Source organism: Lithobates pipiens, unplaced genomic scaffold, assembly GCF_037356315.1.
Source record: "Lithobates pipiens isolate NorthernLeopardFrog02 unplaced genomic scaffold, aLitPip1_a1.2 Scaffold_27, whole genome shotgun sequence".
Taxonomy (NCBI): domain Eukaryota; kingdom Metazoa; phylum Chordata; class Amphibia; order Anura; family Ranidae; genus Lithobates; species Lithobates pipiens.
In genome coordinates, this window is record NW_027507788.1 from 190,724,025 (window position 1) to 190,743,147 (window position 19,123).

At 44.4% G+C, this 19,123-nt stretch overlaps 1 protein-coding gene across 7 annotated transcripts in view; it reads left to right on the top strand.

Annotated features, from left to right (window-relative positions):
* The window catches only part of RERE (arginine-glutamic acid dipeptide repeats), a 498,733-nt gene that overhangs the window by 244,912 nt on the left and 234,698 nt on the right, over positions 1–19,123 (top strand). For all 7 annotated transcript variants that reach the window (XM_077458063.1, XM_077458062.1, XM_077458064.1 and 4 more), the window contains one exon: positions 5,833–6,290. In XM_077458063.1, coding sequence (XP_077314189.1) covers positions 5,978–6,290 — 313 coding nt within the window. In that variant the 5' untranslated portion in view covers positions 5,833–5,977. The remainder of the gene's footprint in view (positions 1–5,832; positions 6,291–19,123) is intronic.

The window sequence follows — 19,123 nt, forward strand, 5'->3', positions numbered from 1 at the left end:
TAAAACAAACACTTTATACTTGCCTCCACTGTGCAGTTTGTTTTGCAGAAGGGCCCCAATCCTCCTATTTCTGGGGTCCCTCAGTGGCTGTCTCAGCTCCTCCCCGCAATAGCTAAACCCCCTCTGAGAAGCTCTATCCAGAGGGGGTTAGCTTGCGGGTGCGCTCCCTGTCATACACGCTGCGTCCATAGACTCAGTCCCGCCCCCCCAGCTGCCGCGTCATTGGATGTGATTGACAGCAGCATGAGCCAATGGCTGCGCTGCTATCAATCTATCCTATCTATCCATTCAATGGCCAGACTCGTGGAGAAGGGGGCGCGCACAGCAGGTGAATGTGCTCAGGTAAGTAAACGGGGGGGGGGGGGCTGTCATTGCCAGGTGTCTTTTTCACCTTAATGTGTAGGGTGCATTAAGGTGAAAAAACACAAACCCTTTCAACCACTTTTTAATTAATGGCATCTCAAATGCGAGTCCCTCGATTTGTCATTCACACATCGGTGCTGTCAAAATGCGGGCATTCGTGCCAAATCTACCTGCGATTGAAAACGTGTTAGTGTGAATGCAGCCTTAGTCAGCACCACAAATTCGGCTGTGTTTGTGTGTGTGTTCGCATGCTTGTGGCTTTGTGTTTGGGCCCATACACACGATCAGAAAATCATGCGAAAAATACCGGAGCGAAAGTACAATAATCTGATCGTTGGTACAGAGCTTTCGAGAGCCGAACACAACAGTTCATTTGATATTATCCAATTGGACAAGCATGAAAATTTTTATCGTACTGTACCAGATCATAGGATTTTTGTTTAATCAGTTGTCAATACAATTCAAATAAACTACAACATATTGCATGATTTTCAATTTTTTATTCTGTTGTCTGAGATTTTTTTGTGACTTTAGTAATTTTCGCTGTGACTAGCATGCAAGAAAAATAAATAAAAATAATGATCATTTGTCCAATCTCATTGTGTGTACCGGCCATTACAATGTTCCAGTCTGATTACTTGGGCTGAGAAGACTGAAGGATGCTTCCGCTTTCCTGCAGCAGACTGATGACATCATTACTTTCTAAGCTAAATCAGACGACCAGAGCTCAAGGACAAGCTCTTTATTGATCAAATGAAGCTTTAAAAAAATAAATAAATTTGTGCTGTTGCTGTATATTATGACTTGTCAGAAATGTATTCATTCAGACTTGTTAGATTACTGTAAGGTCCACTTTGAAGTACCTAGACTGCCTGTCCCCCTGACAATTAGGAAGAGTAATGCCGCGTACACACGGGCGGACTGTATGGCGTACTTAGTCCGTCGAAACACATTTCAGCGGACAGTCCGCTCGTGTGTGGGCTTCAGCGGACTTTTTCAGCGTGCAGTCTGGCGTACTAAGTATTTCGGATTTTTCGAAATTCTGTCCGTCATACTTTGGTTTCAGCGGACAATCCGCTCGTCAGTAGGCTAGTTCGACGGACTAAGAATGGCGCATGCCCAGAAAGGATTTACACGGCGAAAGGTTGCTTTGCTGTGTATTGGACTTCCTATTTCTAGTCCCGTCGAACGTGCTGTACACGTCATCGTGCAAGCTATGACGGACTGTCCGTCGGATTGTATGACGGACTAAGTACGCCATACAGTCCGCTCGTGTGTACACGGCATAAGGTCCACTCTGATAAAACCGTACCTAGACTGCCTGTCCCCCTGACAATTTACCACCTCCCCATGGCCAGCTAGGAAGAGATCGTTTAAGAGTTTTTTTGTTTTTTTTCTGCCTGTTAAAGGTTAGTGAGTGCCATGACCCAGTGCAATACTTGTCTGCTAGTTCTACATACATGGTAGTTGGACCCCTCTGCTGCTCGGTGGCAGAGAAGAGGACCGGCCTCACTTGTAGGAACAATGGGCAAACCAGCTGGTTAACAAGTGACCGACTGCCTAAGGCCCATGTTATGGTCTCCTGGGGGGATCTCAAATGGCTCTGATGATTACAGGCATAATTGGTAAAGTGCACCATTGCTTGTAAAAATCAAACCTTTTGTAGCAAAAACCTAAGGTGATCTAAATTCTGCATGCCACTCCCGGTAAAGGATGTTCCTCACCTTTTCATCAGCACCCCCTCGTACCTAGACCTACATGCTTACTGGTAAATTCTGTACTGATCTTGTCATGGAAGTGAAAATTCAATTTCATTCAGTTTGCAAAAAAAGATCTTGGAAGCTTTGTAAATAAAGAAGCCGCCCTGATATTGGAGGCATTGTAGAAGAAGGTTGGAGGCATCTCCTCCTCTGTATTTTGCCTGCATAGTGTTTTTGTTTGCTGGCAGGAGAGTTGATACATTGCAGGGCACACAGCACAGATGACAGCGGTTAACAATTTTATCTCCCCTATGAGGACAATAGGAAGGGAAATCGGGCTCAGGCACCATTCGCTGTTCAGGCTCTGTTAGCTGACATTGTGGGAGAACAAAGTGTTCAGGGTCTGCTGGAGATATGAATCTGTGAAAGCAATAAAGGATTAATTCACACAGCATTTCCTCTAGGATCACGGAGGTTTAATCCTAATAAGGTGCTTAATACTAGATTCTGTGTCTGCTTAATGATTGTGCTCTTTTTCCCCCCCATCACAGGCCCTGCAGCTCCTCTCCGCAGCTCTGCTGGGGCCGCTCCAGCTTGTGGGGTGTTAGGAAATATAAATAGATGTATTGTTCAGGATGTCACTCTGTCTGATCCGTTCATCTTCAAAACATGCCAGGACTAGGAAGGGAGGGGGGTGAAATCTGATCAGATTGAGGTGCTCTGTGATTCGATAGATACAATGTTTTTATGTTTTTGTCAGCTTGTTGCTGATTCGTTGTTGCGTCATACCTATATGGATGTTTGGTGTGAAGAGGAAGGGGGAGGGGAAGCCAAGCTTCCCATGAAAGATAAGGGAGGTCTGTGTGTCTGTTTAGCTTCATTAACTTTCAACAGGAAGGCAGGAGAGGAAGCTGTGTTTTTTTATATTAGAATCGAAAATATCATTGCAAATGTTTGCGTTATGATTTGTAGTCGGGGAAAAGGCCTGTTGACATTTTTCTTAGTTTACATTACAATCAAAGCCATATCACCTTGAAGCAGGCCATTCACCAAGAACTGTTAGGGTTTTGATTGCTTGCGTTTGACCTGGAAGGCACTTGCTTCTCTTGTACTTATTGTCAAAGAATAGTCCTGGGCGACGAGAAACGTTTTTTTTTTTTCTTTTCCCTCTGCTGCAACGCATCTAGTAGCAATGAGATCTTTGATGGTCTGTTTAGGGAGTAACTGTTTTATAATCAGTTTCTTTGTTTTCTGTTTCTCAGCAAAATAATGGACCTTTTGATGCCTAAATAACATTGCGTGCCTGATGTCAATGAGCAATAAATATTGGAAAATAGATTGGCAGTATACTTGTGGACCTTCTTGCAGGCAGTGCTTTCAAGTGAGACTCTACTGCTATCCAAAAAAATAAAATAAAAGAAGCTCCATACATAAGACTTTTTTTTTTTTTTGTTATACCCTTGCCTCTCGGGAGGACAGTCTCCAAACCTTGGTCTCTTGCAGAGCTATGGCCTCCAGTAAGATCTATAGCATCTGAAACTTAGAGGTGTATCGAATGCCTGTGCCTCCTGTTGTGCTTTTTGTCCAACCCTGGCTCCTATATTACTGCAGAACTCGGAGGTGTAGGAGTCGGAAGTGGAATCTCAGAACACAGCAGTATCTTAAGCCTTTTGCTGTAGATAAAGATGGAACCTTGCACCCAGGTGGCTGAGAGGTAGCATGAAGAGTTGGCTTTTGCAGAGGGCTTTGTTGTCAATTCTTTTGGATAGAGAGACTCTTTAGGGAAAGTGTTGTCCATAATAACTGTTTTCTCCACTACCATTTTATTGCATTTCTGCGTTCATCACTGGATTTTATCAAGGTGTCTCAAGGAATATGCGTCTAATGCAGGCCATACACGATCGAATTTTGAACGAATTTTCTTTTCAAAATCAGAAAATTTGTTTTTTTTGTGATCCGATGATGCTACCATTGATTTTTGAGATTCGGCCGACCAAGCCTTTAATTTCACCTCATGCTGTTACTGAAAATAATTTTCTTGGCTGGGAATCTTCTTTTATCTCCGTAAATTTTCTTTTCTTATTACATTTCTCGCACGATTCTCCCATCATTGATTAGAAAATCGTTCATTTTTCAAAAAATGTCCAACATGTCCGATTACTCAAATCTTATTTCCGCACGAAAATCGGCTGTTGCTGCAGCCCCACTAATGATGCGAAATTCATACGATTTTCGAAAGAAAATTCTTTCGAAATTCGAACCGCGTATGGCCGGCATTAAGCATTGTGGAAGAATAAAAATGGTTGTTGAGGGCATTTCAGATCATTTGTCAACTTTATTTATTTTTTTTTTGTACGGAAAACGTCTTTTCTTTTTCTTGAGTGGTTTATAGGAAGAGCAATCAGAACTGTTTTCCAGTACGGGAGGGCAATCGATATAACCCACTGCATTTTAGCATACTTTGTGCCCCCTTAGTAGCATAGAATGGAGCAGTGTTTTGTGCATTGAATCGGGCTACAGTCGCACAAGCGACTAACGCCGGTGCAGATGACGGTGGCAGCAGTATTTTGGGCAGTTAGCCACATGCGGCAGAAATCAAAGGATTCCTGCCACTGTCATTCGCACCATGATAGTGACCTGTGCTAATGTAGCCTTAATGTTTGTCCACGCAGTTTGAGGTTCTTTAAAGACTATGCACTTTTGATGACAATAGTTTCTAAAATGCTTGGCAAGTCCAGCAACATATCTTTAGTGAAAAATGAACATTAGGCTTTTGTTGCGATAATCTGTTTTTCCATCTATTAAGTCCACTGTCCTTGTTGTTTTTACCTTTTTGGATAGTAAAACATTTTTATTTTCTGCCAGTAAATACCTTATACAGCCCACTTCCCATTTCTTGTCTGGTCATTAGCCTAGGCTTATGACATCATGCACAGCGCTCGCTCTCTCCTCTCTCCTCTCTCCTCTCTCCTCTCTCCTCTCTCCTCTCTCCTCTCTCCTCTCTCCTCTCTCCTCTCTCCTCTCTCCTCTCTCCTCTCTCCTCTCTCCTCTCCCCTCTCTCCTCTCCCCTCTCTCTCCCCTCTCTCCTCTCCCCTCTCTCTCCTCTCTCTCCCCTCTCTCCTCTCCCCTCTCTCTCTCCCCTCTCTCTCTCCTCTCTCTCTCTCCTCTCTCCTCTCTCCTCTCTCCCCTCTCCCTCTCCCCTCTCTCTCCCCCCTCTCTCTCCCCCCTCTCTCTCCCCCCTCTCTCTCCCCCCTCTCTCTCCCCCCTCTCTCTCCCCCCTCTCTCTCCCCCCTCTCTCTCCCCCCTCTCTCTCTCTCTCCTCTGAGAGTTCGAGGGAGGGGAGATGAGTCATAAGAGGGCTAATGAAAGCTGTAGGTGTGTGTGTAAATCCAGGAAGTGAACAGGCAGCAGCTTCAGCTGCCCACAGTTAAATGTATTGCAGCCAGACTCAGTGGAGGGAGATTTCTGCAGCATATTTAGCAAGTACGGAATCACAGTATGTATAATATGATATGCAAAGTGGTTGGAGGGAAGCTACAGAAAGAGGTTTTTATTACAAATTATGTGAGCAGACTGCAGTTCCTTGTTAATGTAGAGAGTAAAAAGCATTTTCTCTGTTCAGTCAAGGCTATTGACTAGGGTACATGTGTAAAGTGATATTATGTAGCACCTGTAACCTGAAAAATCTTCTGTAGTAATGCGTTGCTATAAGTTAAGGGCTTTGTTTACAAGGTATTTATTACTTTTATTTCCTCTTATGTTTGTGCAGAGCTTTCTGAAGCGCTGGGGTTGTTGGAGTGGTCCAATTTTTCCTGGAATTGCGTGATAAATTCAGAAGACTGAAGCCCAGGCTCACGGTCTACCTTTCACGGAGGCCCAGCCGTGAGAGGACAGAAGAAGGCACGTGGCGAATCATGACGGCCGACAAAGAAAAAGACAAAGACAAGGATCGAGACCGGGACCGGGAGAGAGAGAAACGAGATAAAACACGTGACGGCGAGAATTCTCGCCCGCGGCGGAGCTGCACCCTGGAAGGCGGGGCCAAAAACTACGCTGAGAGTGACCACAGCGAGGACGAGGACAATGAAAATGGCGGCACGACAGCAGAGGAGGCTTCCAAAAAGAATAAGAAAAAGCTGCCAAAGAAAAAGTCCCGCTATGAAAGGGCCACCAATGGGGAAATAACGTCTTTCATCACTGAAGATGACGTGGTGTATAAGCCAGGAGGTAAGAGGCTTGCAATCCGCACTCTGGGGATGGTAGCAATAAAGTTGTTTGTATGTGTTATAATGAAAATACTACCTTCAGGAATACGGAGGCATTAGTGAGTCACTACGGAACATAATTGCACAGCTTGTAATGACAGCTCTTTATTGGATTTCTAAGCCGTGCTTTATGGAAATGTTTACAAATTGCCAAGCGTGCTAGAAAAAAAAGGGGAAAAAATATTTACAGGGTTTTTATTTTTTTGCTAAATTGCTAAGAAAACTCACAGGCTTGTATCAAGATTGAGATATTGACAAGGAACACTGGAAAACTGCTCAGCCCTATTTAAGAAGCAGGTTTAGGTAGCTGGTGGATCTTCTGCCAGCTTAAAGTAGATGTAAAGTTTTTTCTTTTGTGCTAAAGCACAGTGTACCATACGTTTTGCCAGTTAAAATATAAAAAAAAATAAGTTTTCATTTTTTTTTCATCCTTTATAAAGTCTAAGTGCTGCTGATCTTCTATGGCCTATTTGTGACCACTTCATGTCGTCTTGTACTCTAGCAACTCCTGCACATAATTTCTCAGGATGCATTTCCTGATGGTGACAGCAGTGGAACATGCCCATGCAGTGGGTGTCAGTCTCCACTGAGTGAGCTTATGACCGGGTGACAACTATGGAGAACAGCTAGGGGACAGATGCATGTAGAGTGTTGCAATTCTATAATAGGAAGTGCCTAAACCAGGACCTTCATGGTAGGATTGACAGGTATTGATTCAATAAAAGCTGTATATTTTAAAATAATTAAAATTCTTTTTTTTTTTTTTTGCTACCTGGCTCCTGGGATATGTCTGGCTTTCCTTTAGAGTTTATGAACCAGCGTATCTACTATAGTTTCCAACAGGCATGTTCATAAAGCCAGGGAACATTAAATTCCATTGGTAACAATAACAAAGGACCCCAAAAAAACATCAGCTGCTTATTAAATCCTTACCTTGATCCTTACCTTACCTTGATCCTTACCTTACCTTGATCCTTACCTTACCTTGATCCTTACCTTACCTTGGTCCTTACCTTACCTTGGTCCTTACCTTACCTTGGTCCTTACCTTACCTTGGTCCTTACCTTACCTTGGTCCTTACCTTACCTTGGTCCTTACCTTACCTTGGTCCTTACCTTACCTTGGTCCTTACCTTACCTTGGTCCTTACCTTACCTTGGTCCTTACCTTACCTTGATCCTGATCTTGTTTTTGTTCTACCAAATTGATAACTGCATATTATGTGTCTGGCTAGTTAGCTATACTCTGGTGGGATTTTTATTTAGGTAGGCTCTCACAACACACAATTTTTGGTAAATTTTGTACAGCAGAACGCATACTATCTGTGTTTGACCAGCTTTATATTGCAAAAAACATTTGGGTAAAAAGGAAACTTGTAGTGGGAGAAGAACAGAGGCCATTGCTGACCGCTCCTTTTTAAAATGCTGGTTGCTTACCTGTCACGTTGATCCTCTGGCTTCACTACTTTGGGTTTTTAACCAGAAAGATTTTGAATTGTTTTGTGTAAATATTTTCCTAAGGAAGTCGCCAGCATCCTCTCACTACAGTATTGCCTTAGAGCACGGATAGGCAATTAGAGGACCTCCAGCTGTTGCAAAACTACAAGTCCCATCATGCCTTTGCCTCTGGGTGTCATGCTTGTGGCTGTCAAGTCTTGCTATGCCTCATGGGACTTGTAGTGTTGTGACAGCTGGAGGTCCGCTAATTGCATATCCCTGCTTTAGAGCAAACTTGTTCCCGTAAGATTGTCCTGTCTGGCCGCTAAGGGATTCTCATTGAACACGGAATGGCAGTGGGTAGGAATGAGTCTAGAGCAGTGATGGCGAACCTTGGCACCCCAGATGTTTTGCAACTACATTTCCCACGATGCTTCTGCACTTTGCAGTATAGTGGAGCATCATGGGAAATGTAGTTCCAAAACATCTGGGGTGCCAAGGTTCGCCATCACTGGTCTAGTGTCCGAAAAAGTCAGGCCAGTTGAAACTTATTGTGTTGTTCGCTAAAACTTGAGAGCGCAAAGTCTGCTACAGCTCTGTATGGAAACCAGTCAGCTTCCAGGTTTTATTGGCAAAGCTTAATTGAACAAACTGAAGTTAGAAGCTGATTGGCTACCATGCACAGCTGCACCAGATTCTGAGTAGACCAGTTTTAGTAAATTTACCCCATAGTGTTTTAGAAAGGCAGACATGGGAGAGCTTTCTGGCTAATAAAGATAACAGTAGGTACCTCAGAGGACTTTTAGGCAATCCATATCTGGTTTGAAATTTGCTCCTTGTACGCTGAAGATCATAGACGGCAGTTTTTGGGAGTTTGGGGCGTTTTTTAACAGCCCATAAACTCCCCTCTGTTATCCTATATGTCCATGCACACACAGATGTTTTTGGATGTTTATCAGCAGTGGAGTTTATGGGCTGTTTTCTGAACACCGTAAAATCGCGTTCAGGAGTAGTTTTTCTGACCACAAAAACGCTAAACACTGATAAACGTCGATAAATGCTCAAAAACGTGGCTCCCCAGCATTTTTTAACATTTTGGATCCATTGGGGGGGAAAAAAAATTAAAAAAAGAAAATGCTAAAAAAAAAAAGCTAACACGGAAAAAACGCTAATAAACGCTATTGCAAAAAAACGTTAACCGCTGAAAGACTCGCTGCAAAGCTACTGGTGTTTTTATAAAGTTATTTTAACCTCCAGTGTGCATGGAGCCTAAGAGTAGATTGAAAAACAGATTTATTCAGGGTGCAAAAATTCAGTTTACAGTTAACAGTGACTGCGGCAGATCAGATGCAGCGAGTGTTGCAGCTGTCTGACTACAATAGCCAGCAATGCAGATTCTTCATCTGCTCCGCTTGGCATGGGGGAGAAATCTGTTGATTGTCCAATTGTCTTATTTAATATGTAGTGCAAGGGCCTGCCTGATTGCACACAAATTTAAAGTGTTTAGATTTGGCCTCATATTATATGGCTTTTGGTAAAGGAAAGTTGTACAAGAAAATTGTATAATATATGGCTAGTCTAAGCAAGAGAAATCTAAAGGGGAATGTCCAACATTACGCTCAAAGGTTTGAAATGGGTAAAAGTATGAAAACAATCAAAGATGCACATGGTGTTGCTTCCGTTTATTTAGCTTCACTGTTTATATTCATCTTTTCCCTCCCTTATCTAAACAGAGTTTTGAAAATGTCTTAATTACCCAAAGTAATCACAGATGTGACGGTATGTAGCATATATGTGCGGATCTCTACAATAAAGCATTTCATTTTTCACAAATCTAGCGTGGAAATGCAGGATTTAACTGGAACAGAGTATTTTATGTACATCTTTAATGTATGGATGGTTACATTCTTCAGTCTGTCTGGCCTTTCAGAACATATCCATAGGCTACATAAAAGTGGTCAAGGGTCATACTCATATCTTACTACATCTGTTTATCACTGAGGTTTATGAGCACATTCTTGCAGATATCAGAGAATATGCCTCTAAAGTATAAATGTGGCTGATGTTATCATTAAGCTTTTCACACATCTGTTTTTTTTTTTGGGGGATTTTGATCTGTTCCTGTAACTATGTAGTCTGCGGTCCTTTTTGTTAAAGTGGAAGTAAACTTCCATCTCGGAATCTTGCCTATAGATAAGCCATCTAATCAGTCTTCCCTATAGGTAGCGTAAATATCTTCTGAACGCGCACCGTTTAGGAGATATTTACTGTACACGCAGCCAGTGACATCACTGGCGCATGCGCTCTGAAGGAATGGCCACCCGAGTTGTTCCTTCAGAGCCCTGTACCGTAAACGCGGCCCCTGCCAGTCACAGAGCCGAAGTCCACAAACCCCCGAAGCAAGGTTGGGTCAAGATGGGGGATCACCTGTGGCGCTGATATCTTGGCGCTGGAAGGACTTTGTTTTAAGGTAAGTTTAACATACTAGCACATTATGACATTACCTTGCAGGGTACAAAAAAATAAAAAATAAAGTCCAGTGGTTTACAGCCGTTTTCCTGTTAATTTTCGATATTTCTGAGAAGGAAGGGCCTTCTCCTACCAAGTAAACGGTCAACTGATCAAATCTAAGGTCTCATATATATCTATCAAAAAGGTTTGGCTCTTACATTCTCTGATCCACATAGGGAAAAGTTGGAAACGTTGAACGTCACTTGAAAATACATAAGATAGGTTTGATGTTGGTTCAGGAAACCAGTTGGCCACTACCAGTGTTGGGTCCGTTTTACAGAACACCCCTGGTACCCCTGGACCCTAATGTCAGTCTAGGTCCTAGCAGCGTCTGGCAAAGACTTAAGTGATGAGTATTTACAGCCTCTGCATGTCATACAATGTATGTACCTTTATTATGTATGTTTATCTAGTTAGACATAGGCTGGTAACAGGGTCTCTTTAATGTGGTTACCAAGTCAAAACATATAGACGGGGTTAGGTCCATTTTCAGGTCTTTATTTTTGGGGGGAGACTTTTCATAATTTCTCATCCTGTTAAACGCACATAAATTGGAAAATCTTCCCAATCAGAACAAATGAAGAATAATAAAGATGGACAGGGATTCAAACCTGACCTTCCTTTACAAACAAATGTTTCCATTCAAACTAGGTGGAGGAGGGATCGTCGTCCTGTGGAGCGGGGAAAGGCCACACACTGATCGAGATTCAATCATTGTATGGCCGGCTTAACCCTTCTCCATACTGTCTGAAGATGCAAAAAAAGGTTTTGGGTAGAGTTGTTCTTAAATACGTTGTGAGTTGAAGTGAGTGTTGACTGGTTTCCACAAAGATATAACCCCTATGGAGCTAAATTAAAATTTGCTTAGTCCATTGTGTGAGAGCTGTGTGATTGTGCGTTTCCCTACTCCTATTACAGTGAGCAATTCTCATGCTAAAGCTTGTGAAGCAGAGTTTTAATAGTCCCCTGGTCTCATTTGGGAATATATTGCTCATAGCAACCCTGCAAATTGCATTTTACATCTACGTTTGTGACATAGATTGTACGCTGGTGTATGCAATAAAATTTAAGCTTTATTATCTTCATGCTGTGCTTTAGATGTGCTGTGGAATTTGAGTAAACAGGATTGAAGATGACTCCCACAATTAATGTCCACACATAAGCATTGTTGTATACGGGAATGATTCACGATATGTAAACAAGTGCCTAAGATTTCTTTCAGGCTTACTCCTACCTATTAAAGGATGTACTATGTCATTTAAGTTGAATTTATATCCTCCTCAGTCTGGTCTTTAAAACCCTAAATTATGAGTTTGGTAACCTAATGCAACTGAGAATAATTTTTGGAAATATGTATGTTGGTGGTAAAAGTTTAACTGCTTACAAGTGGGACGTGCTGTGTTGGGTGGGGGAAGGTTTCCTCAGCACGCTTCCTGTTGGCAGAGGTTCGCGCACGCAGACGCGTATGCACGCACGCAGACGCGTATGCATGCACACGCACGCAGACACGTACCCACACGTACCCACACGTACCCACACGCACGCAGACACGTACCCACACGTACCCACACACGCACGCAGACACGTACCCACTACCCACACACGCACGCAGACACGTACCCACTACCCACACACGCACGCAGACACGTACCCACACACGCACGCAGACACGTACCCACTACCCACACACGCACGCAGACACGTACCCACACACGCACGCAGACACGTACCCACTACCCACACACGCACGCAGACACGTACCCACACACGCACGCAGACACGTACCCACTACCCACACACGCACGCAGACACGTACCCACACACGCACGCAGACACGTACCCACACACGCACGCAGACACGTACCCACACACGCACGCAGACACGTACCCACTACCCACACACGCACGCAGACACGTACCCACTACCCACACACGCACGCAGACACGTACCCACACACGCACGCAGACACGTACCCACACACGCACGCAGACACGTACCCACACACGCACGCAGACACGTACCCACGCACGCACCCACTACCCACGCACGCAGACACGTACCCACTACCCACGCACGCAGACACGTACCCACTACCCACGCACGCAGACACGTACCCACTACCCACGCACGCAGACACGTACCCACTACCCACGCACGCAGACACGTACCCACTACCCACGCACGCACCCACTACCCACGCACGCAGACACGTACCCACGCACGCAGGCACGTACCCACGCACGCAGGCACGTACCCACGCACGCAGGCACGTACGCACACATTTTATTCTGAAGGGAATGCAACATTCTGGGGCCACAAAACGAGACCCCTTCATCATAACAATAAGGGAATAATGCCGTTGCATCTCACGGGTGCCATTTTACTGTATATGTACATTGGGTGCAGTTAAAAGCCAGTATTGCAACACCCATAACCATGCATATTAAAACACAAGTTTTTAACATGCGTTTATTGCATGCACAATAATATGAAGCCCCAAAAGCATTTTACCTCAATTTCCCTCAAAAAGCATTCTCTGTAAAATAAGTAAATGCTTCCCTCTCCCACTGCCCACACCACTAACCTCCACTTCAATGTAGAGAAATACTGCTGTAGTATCAGACACTTCAGGGAATGCTGTCCTCTATAACACGCCATAGTTTCTCCCGACAATCACCGGAAAGCTACAGCAGCCTTCAAGAACCAACCAGCACTGTTCATGGAGCTCTTTTGGAGGAATTCCTCCATTCACCTTGTTTACGTGAAACAAGGAATCTGCTGATAATAAAATAACTGTGTATAACCAGTATGTACTTAAAGGATAAGTTTACCTTTTTAAAAGAAAAAAAAAATGCACATTTTTTGCATGCTCGAAAGAAAATGTGCATTTTATTTTTTTAGGAGCCTAGAAAGTGTTGCACCCACGATCAGAAAATCAATGGTGCCATACAGGTGTCCTGCAGACTGTCAGTGTGAGATTTCGGCCAGTATATTGTACGGGCAGGCAGTTTCACACTGACAGGAAGAATGAATCAACTACCACAGCGATTAAGTGCATTCACTGAGAACTACAAGCCGACAGCTGCAAAGGATATCAACACTTGTAGATCATTCACAGAACTCTGTGAATGAGTGACACGTCCGTGTGGGTGGAGCCTCGCACAGCTGCACTCTCTTTACCTTCTTCCGGACCGCCCACCGCACATTTTACTGTGGCAGGGCAACCGGGCTCCACGAAACAATGTACATGTACATAGTTTCCTGTTACTGTAACACAGGGGGAGCTAATTAGCGGGTCTGATGGCTGCTGAGACCTACAGGTCTTCGCTGGAGAGACAGAACAGCGGCCTGCCCTATATGAGGCAGGCCGCCATTCTGTCAGAGGGAGATTTTGTGTTCCTGCTAATCTTGCAGTCAGTCCACCCTACACACAGTTAGAAATCACTCCCTAGGCCAGTGATGGCGAACCTTGGCACCCCAGATGTTTTGGAACTACATTTTCCATGATGCTCAGCTACACTGTAGAGTGCAAGAGCATCATGGGAAATGTAGTTCCAAAACATCTGGGGTGCCAAGGTTCGCCATCACTGCCCTAGGAGCACACTTAACCCCTTGATCGCCCCTGATGTTAACCCCCTTTCCTGCCAGTGTTATTTATACAGTGACTGCAGTTACACTCCAAATTCTTAGTGAATGGGCTAACATTTTGCCAGAACGGCCTTGATCACAGCTCCATGTCGCTTTCCCTCTAAAAATCGCTGATCAACGCCATTACTAGTAAAACAAAAAGAAAAATGCCATAAAAATATCTTAGTTTGTAGACGCAATAACTTTTTTTTAAATTTTTCAAAATTGTCAGTCTTTTTTGTTCGCGCAAAAAATTCAAATAAAAACATCAGATGTGATCAAATACCACCAAAAGAAACCTCTATTTGGGTACAGCGCCGCATGACCGCGCAGTTGTCGGTTAAAGCAACACATTGCCGCAACACAAAAAAGCCTGGCCATTAAAGAGGAAGTAAACTTTCTCTGCAGACTTTTAGCTATAAGTAAGCCTATAGTAAGGTTTACCTATAGGTAGTAAAAATATCCCCTAAACCTGTACAGTTTAGGAGATAATTCCAGTGCATGCAGCCAGTGACATCACTGACGCATGTGTTCTGAAGGAACGGCTCACAGGTGCCGTTCCTGTGAACAGCGCTGCACACATGCATGGGAGTGACGTAATCGTGTTTCTGGCCTATCACAGTGCAGGAGTCTGCGAACCTGGAAAAAGCTCTGGGAAAGATGACGGCCGTAACATTAGTGTGCCGGGACCGCTGCAACAGCTTCATTCTAAGGTAAGTATTTCAAAATGAGCTAGTATGCACTGCATACTAGCTCATTGTGCCTTTTTGTCTTGCAGGGTCTTTTTTTATTTTCTTATTTTTGCAGTGGTTTACAACCACTTTAATGGGGTGAAACCTTCTAGAGCTGAAGTGGTTAGAAAGTGAGAGCTGATGCAAGGAACGTCTCCTTGTACTGCTGTCACGCAGGGGGCTCAGGCGGAGCCACTGCAGGAGCAGGAATATGTTGGGCCCCTTTCACGTGGCATCGACTCCTATGGGGAGACGGATGTTAGCGGAGATGTGTCTGCTGACACCCATCTGCCATCCGATCTGTTGAAGACAGACGCATGGGGATACGTTCACCATCCATCTTATTGGATCGGATGAGATTATTACCTTTTGGTACCACCACCCCCTCCCTTTAGAATGTAAGCTCTACGATCAGGGCCCTCCTGTACCTTTTGTATTGTACTGTAATTGTGTTGTCCCCCCTATACATTGTAAAGCGCTGCGTAAACTGTTAGCGCTATATAAATCATTAATAATAATGAGATCTGACTTCCGATCTCTCCATAGGAATCAGTGGGGTTCTGACAGGCCCCTCCCTGATCATGAGCAGAAACTGACCTATCATCCGCCGGCTCAGCGGAGATCAACGCAAAGAACTCCTGCTGAGCTGGCGGACTCTGCCAAAATGGATCCGCCTCATGTGAATGAGGCCTTAGACCAGGGATCTGCAATTAGTGGACCTCCAGCTGTTGCAAAACTACAAGTCCCATCATGCTTCTGCCTCTGGGTGTCATGATTGCGGCTGTCAGTGTTGCTATGCCTCATGGGACTTGTAGTTCTGCAATGCTGGAGGTCCGCTAATTGCATATCCCCCGCCTTAGACCCTAAAAACTGTTGGAACTTGTAACATGTTCCCAAAGGTGAATTTTCCTTTTATGGGTGAAGGTAGGAAATGGAGGAAGTGATCGGAACTCTGGGCCTTGCAGTATTTCTTGCATGACAATGGGATGGATGCTGTGCTACGTTCAGCCGGTGCTTGCTATCTTCCTTAGAAGATCAGAGAAAGCCTGATTGGAGCAAGCAGTGCTTGGAATCGAGAGCACCAGCTGCCAGGCATATGCTTTTTATGGCCAGAAGAACATTTCCTAATGCCTGACGTCTAGGTTATGCCTGTCCACTTTTTATCTACTGATAGACAAATGTTTCTGGCAAACATATGAAAGCAACTTTGTTATTCCGAGCGGACAAAAAGTGTTCTTTGTGGATAACTAAAGTGATGTAAATGCAGAAGCCGCTTTTACCAGAGAGAAAATAAATGACTGTCTTCACTATCATGTGTCATTACCTACCCTGTACTTCCCAGCATCACAGGCCTTCTCCCTGCATGAGGCCAAGCTTAATACAAATAACATATTTAGCCCACTGAGGCTGGAGTGATGCTTGCAATTTTAAGCCCTCTGTTTCTGGAGGAACATGTAAAGGTTACACATACTTAGACAGATGAGATTCTGCTCTTTCTCAAGCAGCCTCTTGGGAATTTCAGAAGTAATACTTGCTTGCCCAGCCTCTGATAGTGAGCAATTTATGCCGCCTGTGGCTGCTCTGGTACATTGTGAGCACTTGCCTGCCAATCACCGCCAATATGGAATGAATGCTGTCAGTGACTCAACAGAGATTGCTACTGCTGCCACCGATGCACAGCTTTTCATTTCTTAGTAATGAAAATCTTGGAGAGTACCTTATGGCGTAGTGTTTACAAGGAGATTGTTATCAAGGCCTGCAGTGAAAACCATATAAACGGGCCTTGAGGAACTATAAGCAGACGGGGTATGTTCTGGTGGGCCAAAAGGAACCAATAAGCTCTCCACTGTACCAATTCAAATCACAGTAATGCAGCCTTTAAGCACAAGTTATCTGCATGCCTTCATTTAGGTGGGACAGTGGGAAAATATTTCTTAATAGCCTTAAGCCAGCTGTGCACCCAGAAGAACCACCGGTTTACAGCATAGAAGTGTAAATGTACAATTGGCCACTGGTGCAAAAAGATATAATTTGTCCTAAAAAAAAAAAAAAAATCCTTTATTTTCAGGATTTGTAATAAGAGTAAAGCTGCATACACCCTATATGTACAATTTTATTTATTTTTTTTCCTTTAGATTTCCCAAAACCATATAATATGAGGTCAGTCTTAGCCCCTGTACACACGGTCGGAGATTTCCACAACCAAATCCGTCGGATTTTGTCTGTCAGATTTAGTCTGACGGATCGTGTCCGAAACTGTTGCATACACACGGTTGGACTAAGTTGTCGAAAAATCCGATCTTTCAGAACGTGATGACGTAATTTCGTTACGATGGGACTACATTCAGGCTAGTAGCCAATAGCTTTGATGTAGGAATTTGATCTGAGCATGCGTGGCACTTGGTCTGATCAAAATTCTCTACACATGATCGGAGTACGTCCGACCGGCCCAGTTGGTATGGAAATATTTCCAACATGTTGGAAAATTGGGTCAGACGGATATTCCGACGGAATCAGTCCGATGCCTACCACACACAGTCGGATTATCCGACGACACGGTCCGATAAGACGCATTCCGACGGATTCTCCGACCGTGTGTACGCAGCATAAAACACTTTCAATCTGTATGCAATCAGGTAGGCCCTTGAACTACATAGTAGAAGTGCTCCTGGGGCGGCGGGTTGTTACTTTGCGGGCAAGATCCCGAGTCCAGCATTTGCATCCATAGACACAAATGCCAAACCCCGCCCCACCCCCTGGTGCCTGTGTCATTGGATTTGATTGACAGCAGAGGAAGCCAATGGCTGCACTGTTATCAATCTAACCAATCAAGAGCCAGGACCTCATGGAGAGGGAGGCACAGGGTGTCCCTGCCAAGGGGGATGAAGGGGCCAAGGTAAGAAAAATGGGGGGGCTAGGGAGCCAGTGACTGTCAGGTGTTTTTTCACCTTCATGCATAGGATGAAACAACACAAGGGTTTACAACCCCTTTAAGCCCAGTACACACAATCAGAATATCGCACAAAATACTGCTGGTGGTGGTCAGATTTTGAGCTATTTCTGGGTTAAAGTGCCACCAGATATCTCCTTGCCCACTGCTGCTCCACAACGGGCCCTGCTTGGCTCTAAGACGGTCTAGATCAGGGATAGGCAATTAGCGGACCTCCAGCTGTTGCAAAACTACAAGTCCCATCATGCCTCTGTCTCTGGGTGTCATGCTTGTGGCTGTCAGAGTCTTGCTATGCCTCATGGGACTTGTAGTTCTGCAACAGCTGGAGGTCAGCTAAATGCATATGCCTGGTCTAGATCATTCACTTCCCATGAAGAATACAGCAGTGTGAAAAATGATCAGCGTTTTTCTGAACTGTAAAACGAAGTCCACATTTCTTTCTTCCCTTTTGCAGGTCCATTACTGTCATCACAGTGACCGTCCGGTGCACATTTCAGTTTACCTTCCTCGGTGGAAGCGGACTTGTTTTAGTAACCGGTTGTCTCTTGTAGTGGATGCATGTTTCCCTTTACCCCACTTACTCCCTCTTCTGAAACCTCCACCTCACCATGGCAACAAATTGATTTATAGTAGGTTATCCACTAGCAGCTCTGCTTCCACGTCCCACCAGGGGCTATTGATTTCCACCATCAGCTGGAATAGCAGATAGCTTGGCGTGATATGGCAGCAATGTTTGTCCCCTGCTACATGAGGAAAGCAAAGCTCTGATCAGTGTAGCAGCATAAACGTATGGCACTGCAGTTGTCTGTAATTTCTGTAGACGCCATCTAAAGATTACCCATGGGTTTGTGCTATTGTTATACTGGCTGAATACACTTTGTACACCTTTAACCCACATTTAATGGCATTCTGTGCTTACTGATAGTGTTGCCTTCGCCACAGTGGTGGAAGTAATTTATTACATTCCAGGACACAGGCCATTGTAGATTATTCTTTACCTGATTGTTATAAAGGTTTCTAAGTCACCATTTTGCTGTGCTAGTGTTACTACTGACTAATGTGTGTGGGTTATGATTAAGACCCCTTTCACACCAGGGCCTTTTGCAGGCGCTATATCGTTAGAAATAGCGCCTGAAATCCGCCCTAAAAAAAGCTGCACCATTGTTTGTAGTGTGAAAGCCCGAGGGTGCGGTGCGCTGGCAGGACGTCAGGGAAAAGTCCTGCCAGCAGCTTCTTCGGAGTGGTGAAGGAGCGGTGTGTTTACCTCCTCCACCGCTGCTCCCCATTGAAATCAATGGGGCAGCGCTGTAATACCGCTTTCAAACCGCTGCTATTGCGGCGCATTGCCAGCGGTTTTAACCCTTTCTCGGCCGCTAGCGGGGGTAAAAGCGCCCTGCTAGCGGCCAAAATGCGCCATAAATCCGGCGATAAAACGCCACTAAAAATAGCTGCGTTTTACTGCCCACGCTGAACTTTAGAGGCAGATATAAAAGACACAAATGAACGTACCTCTTTAATCATAATTGCAGTGTTTTTTTTT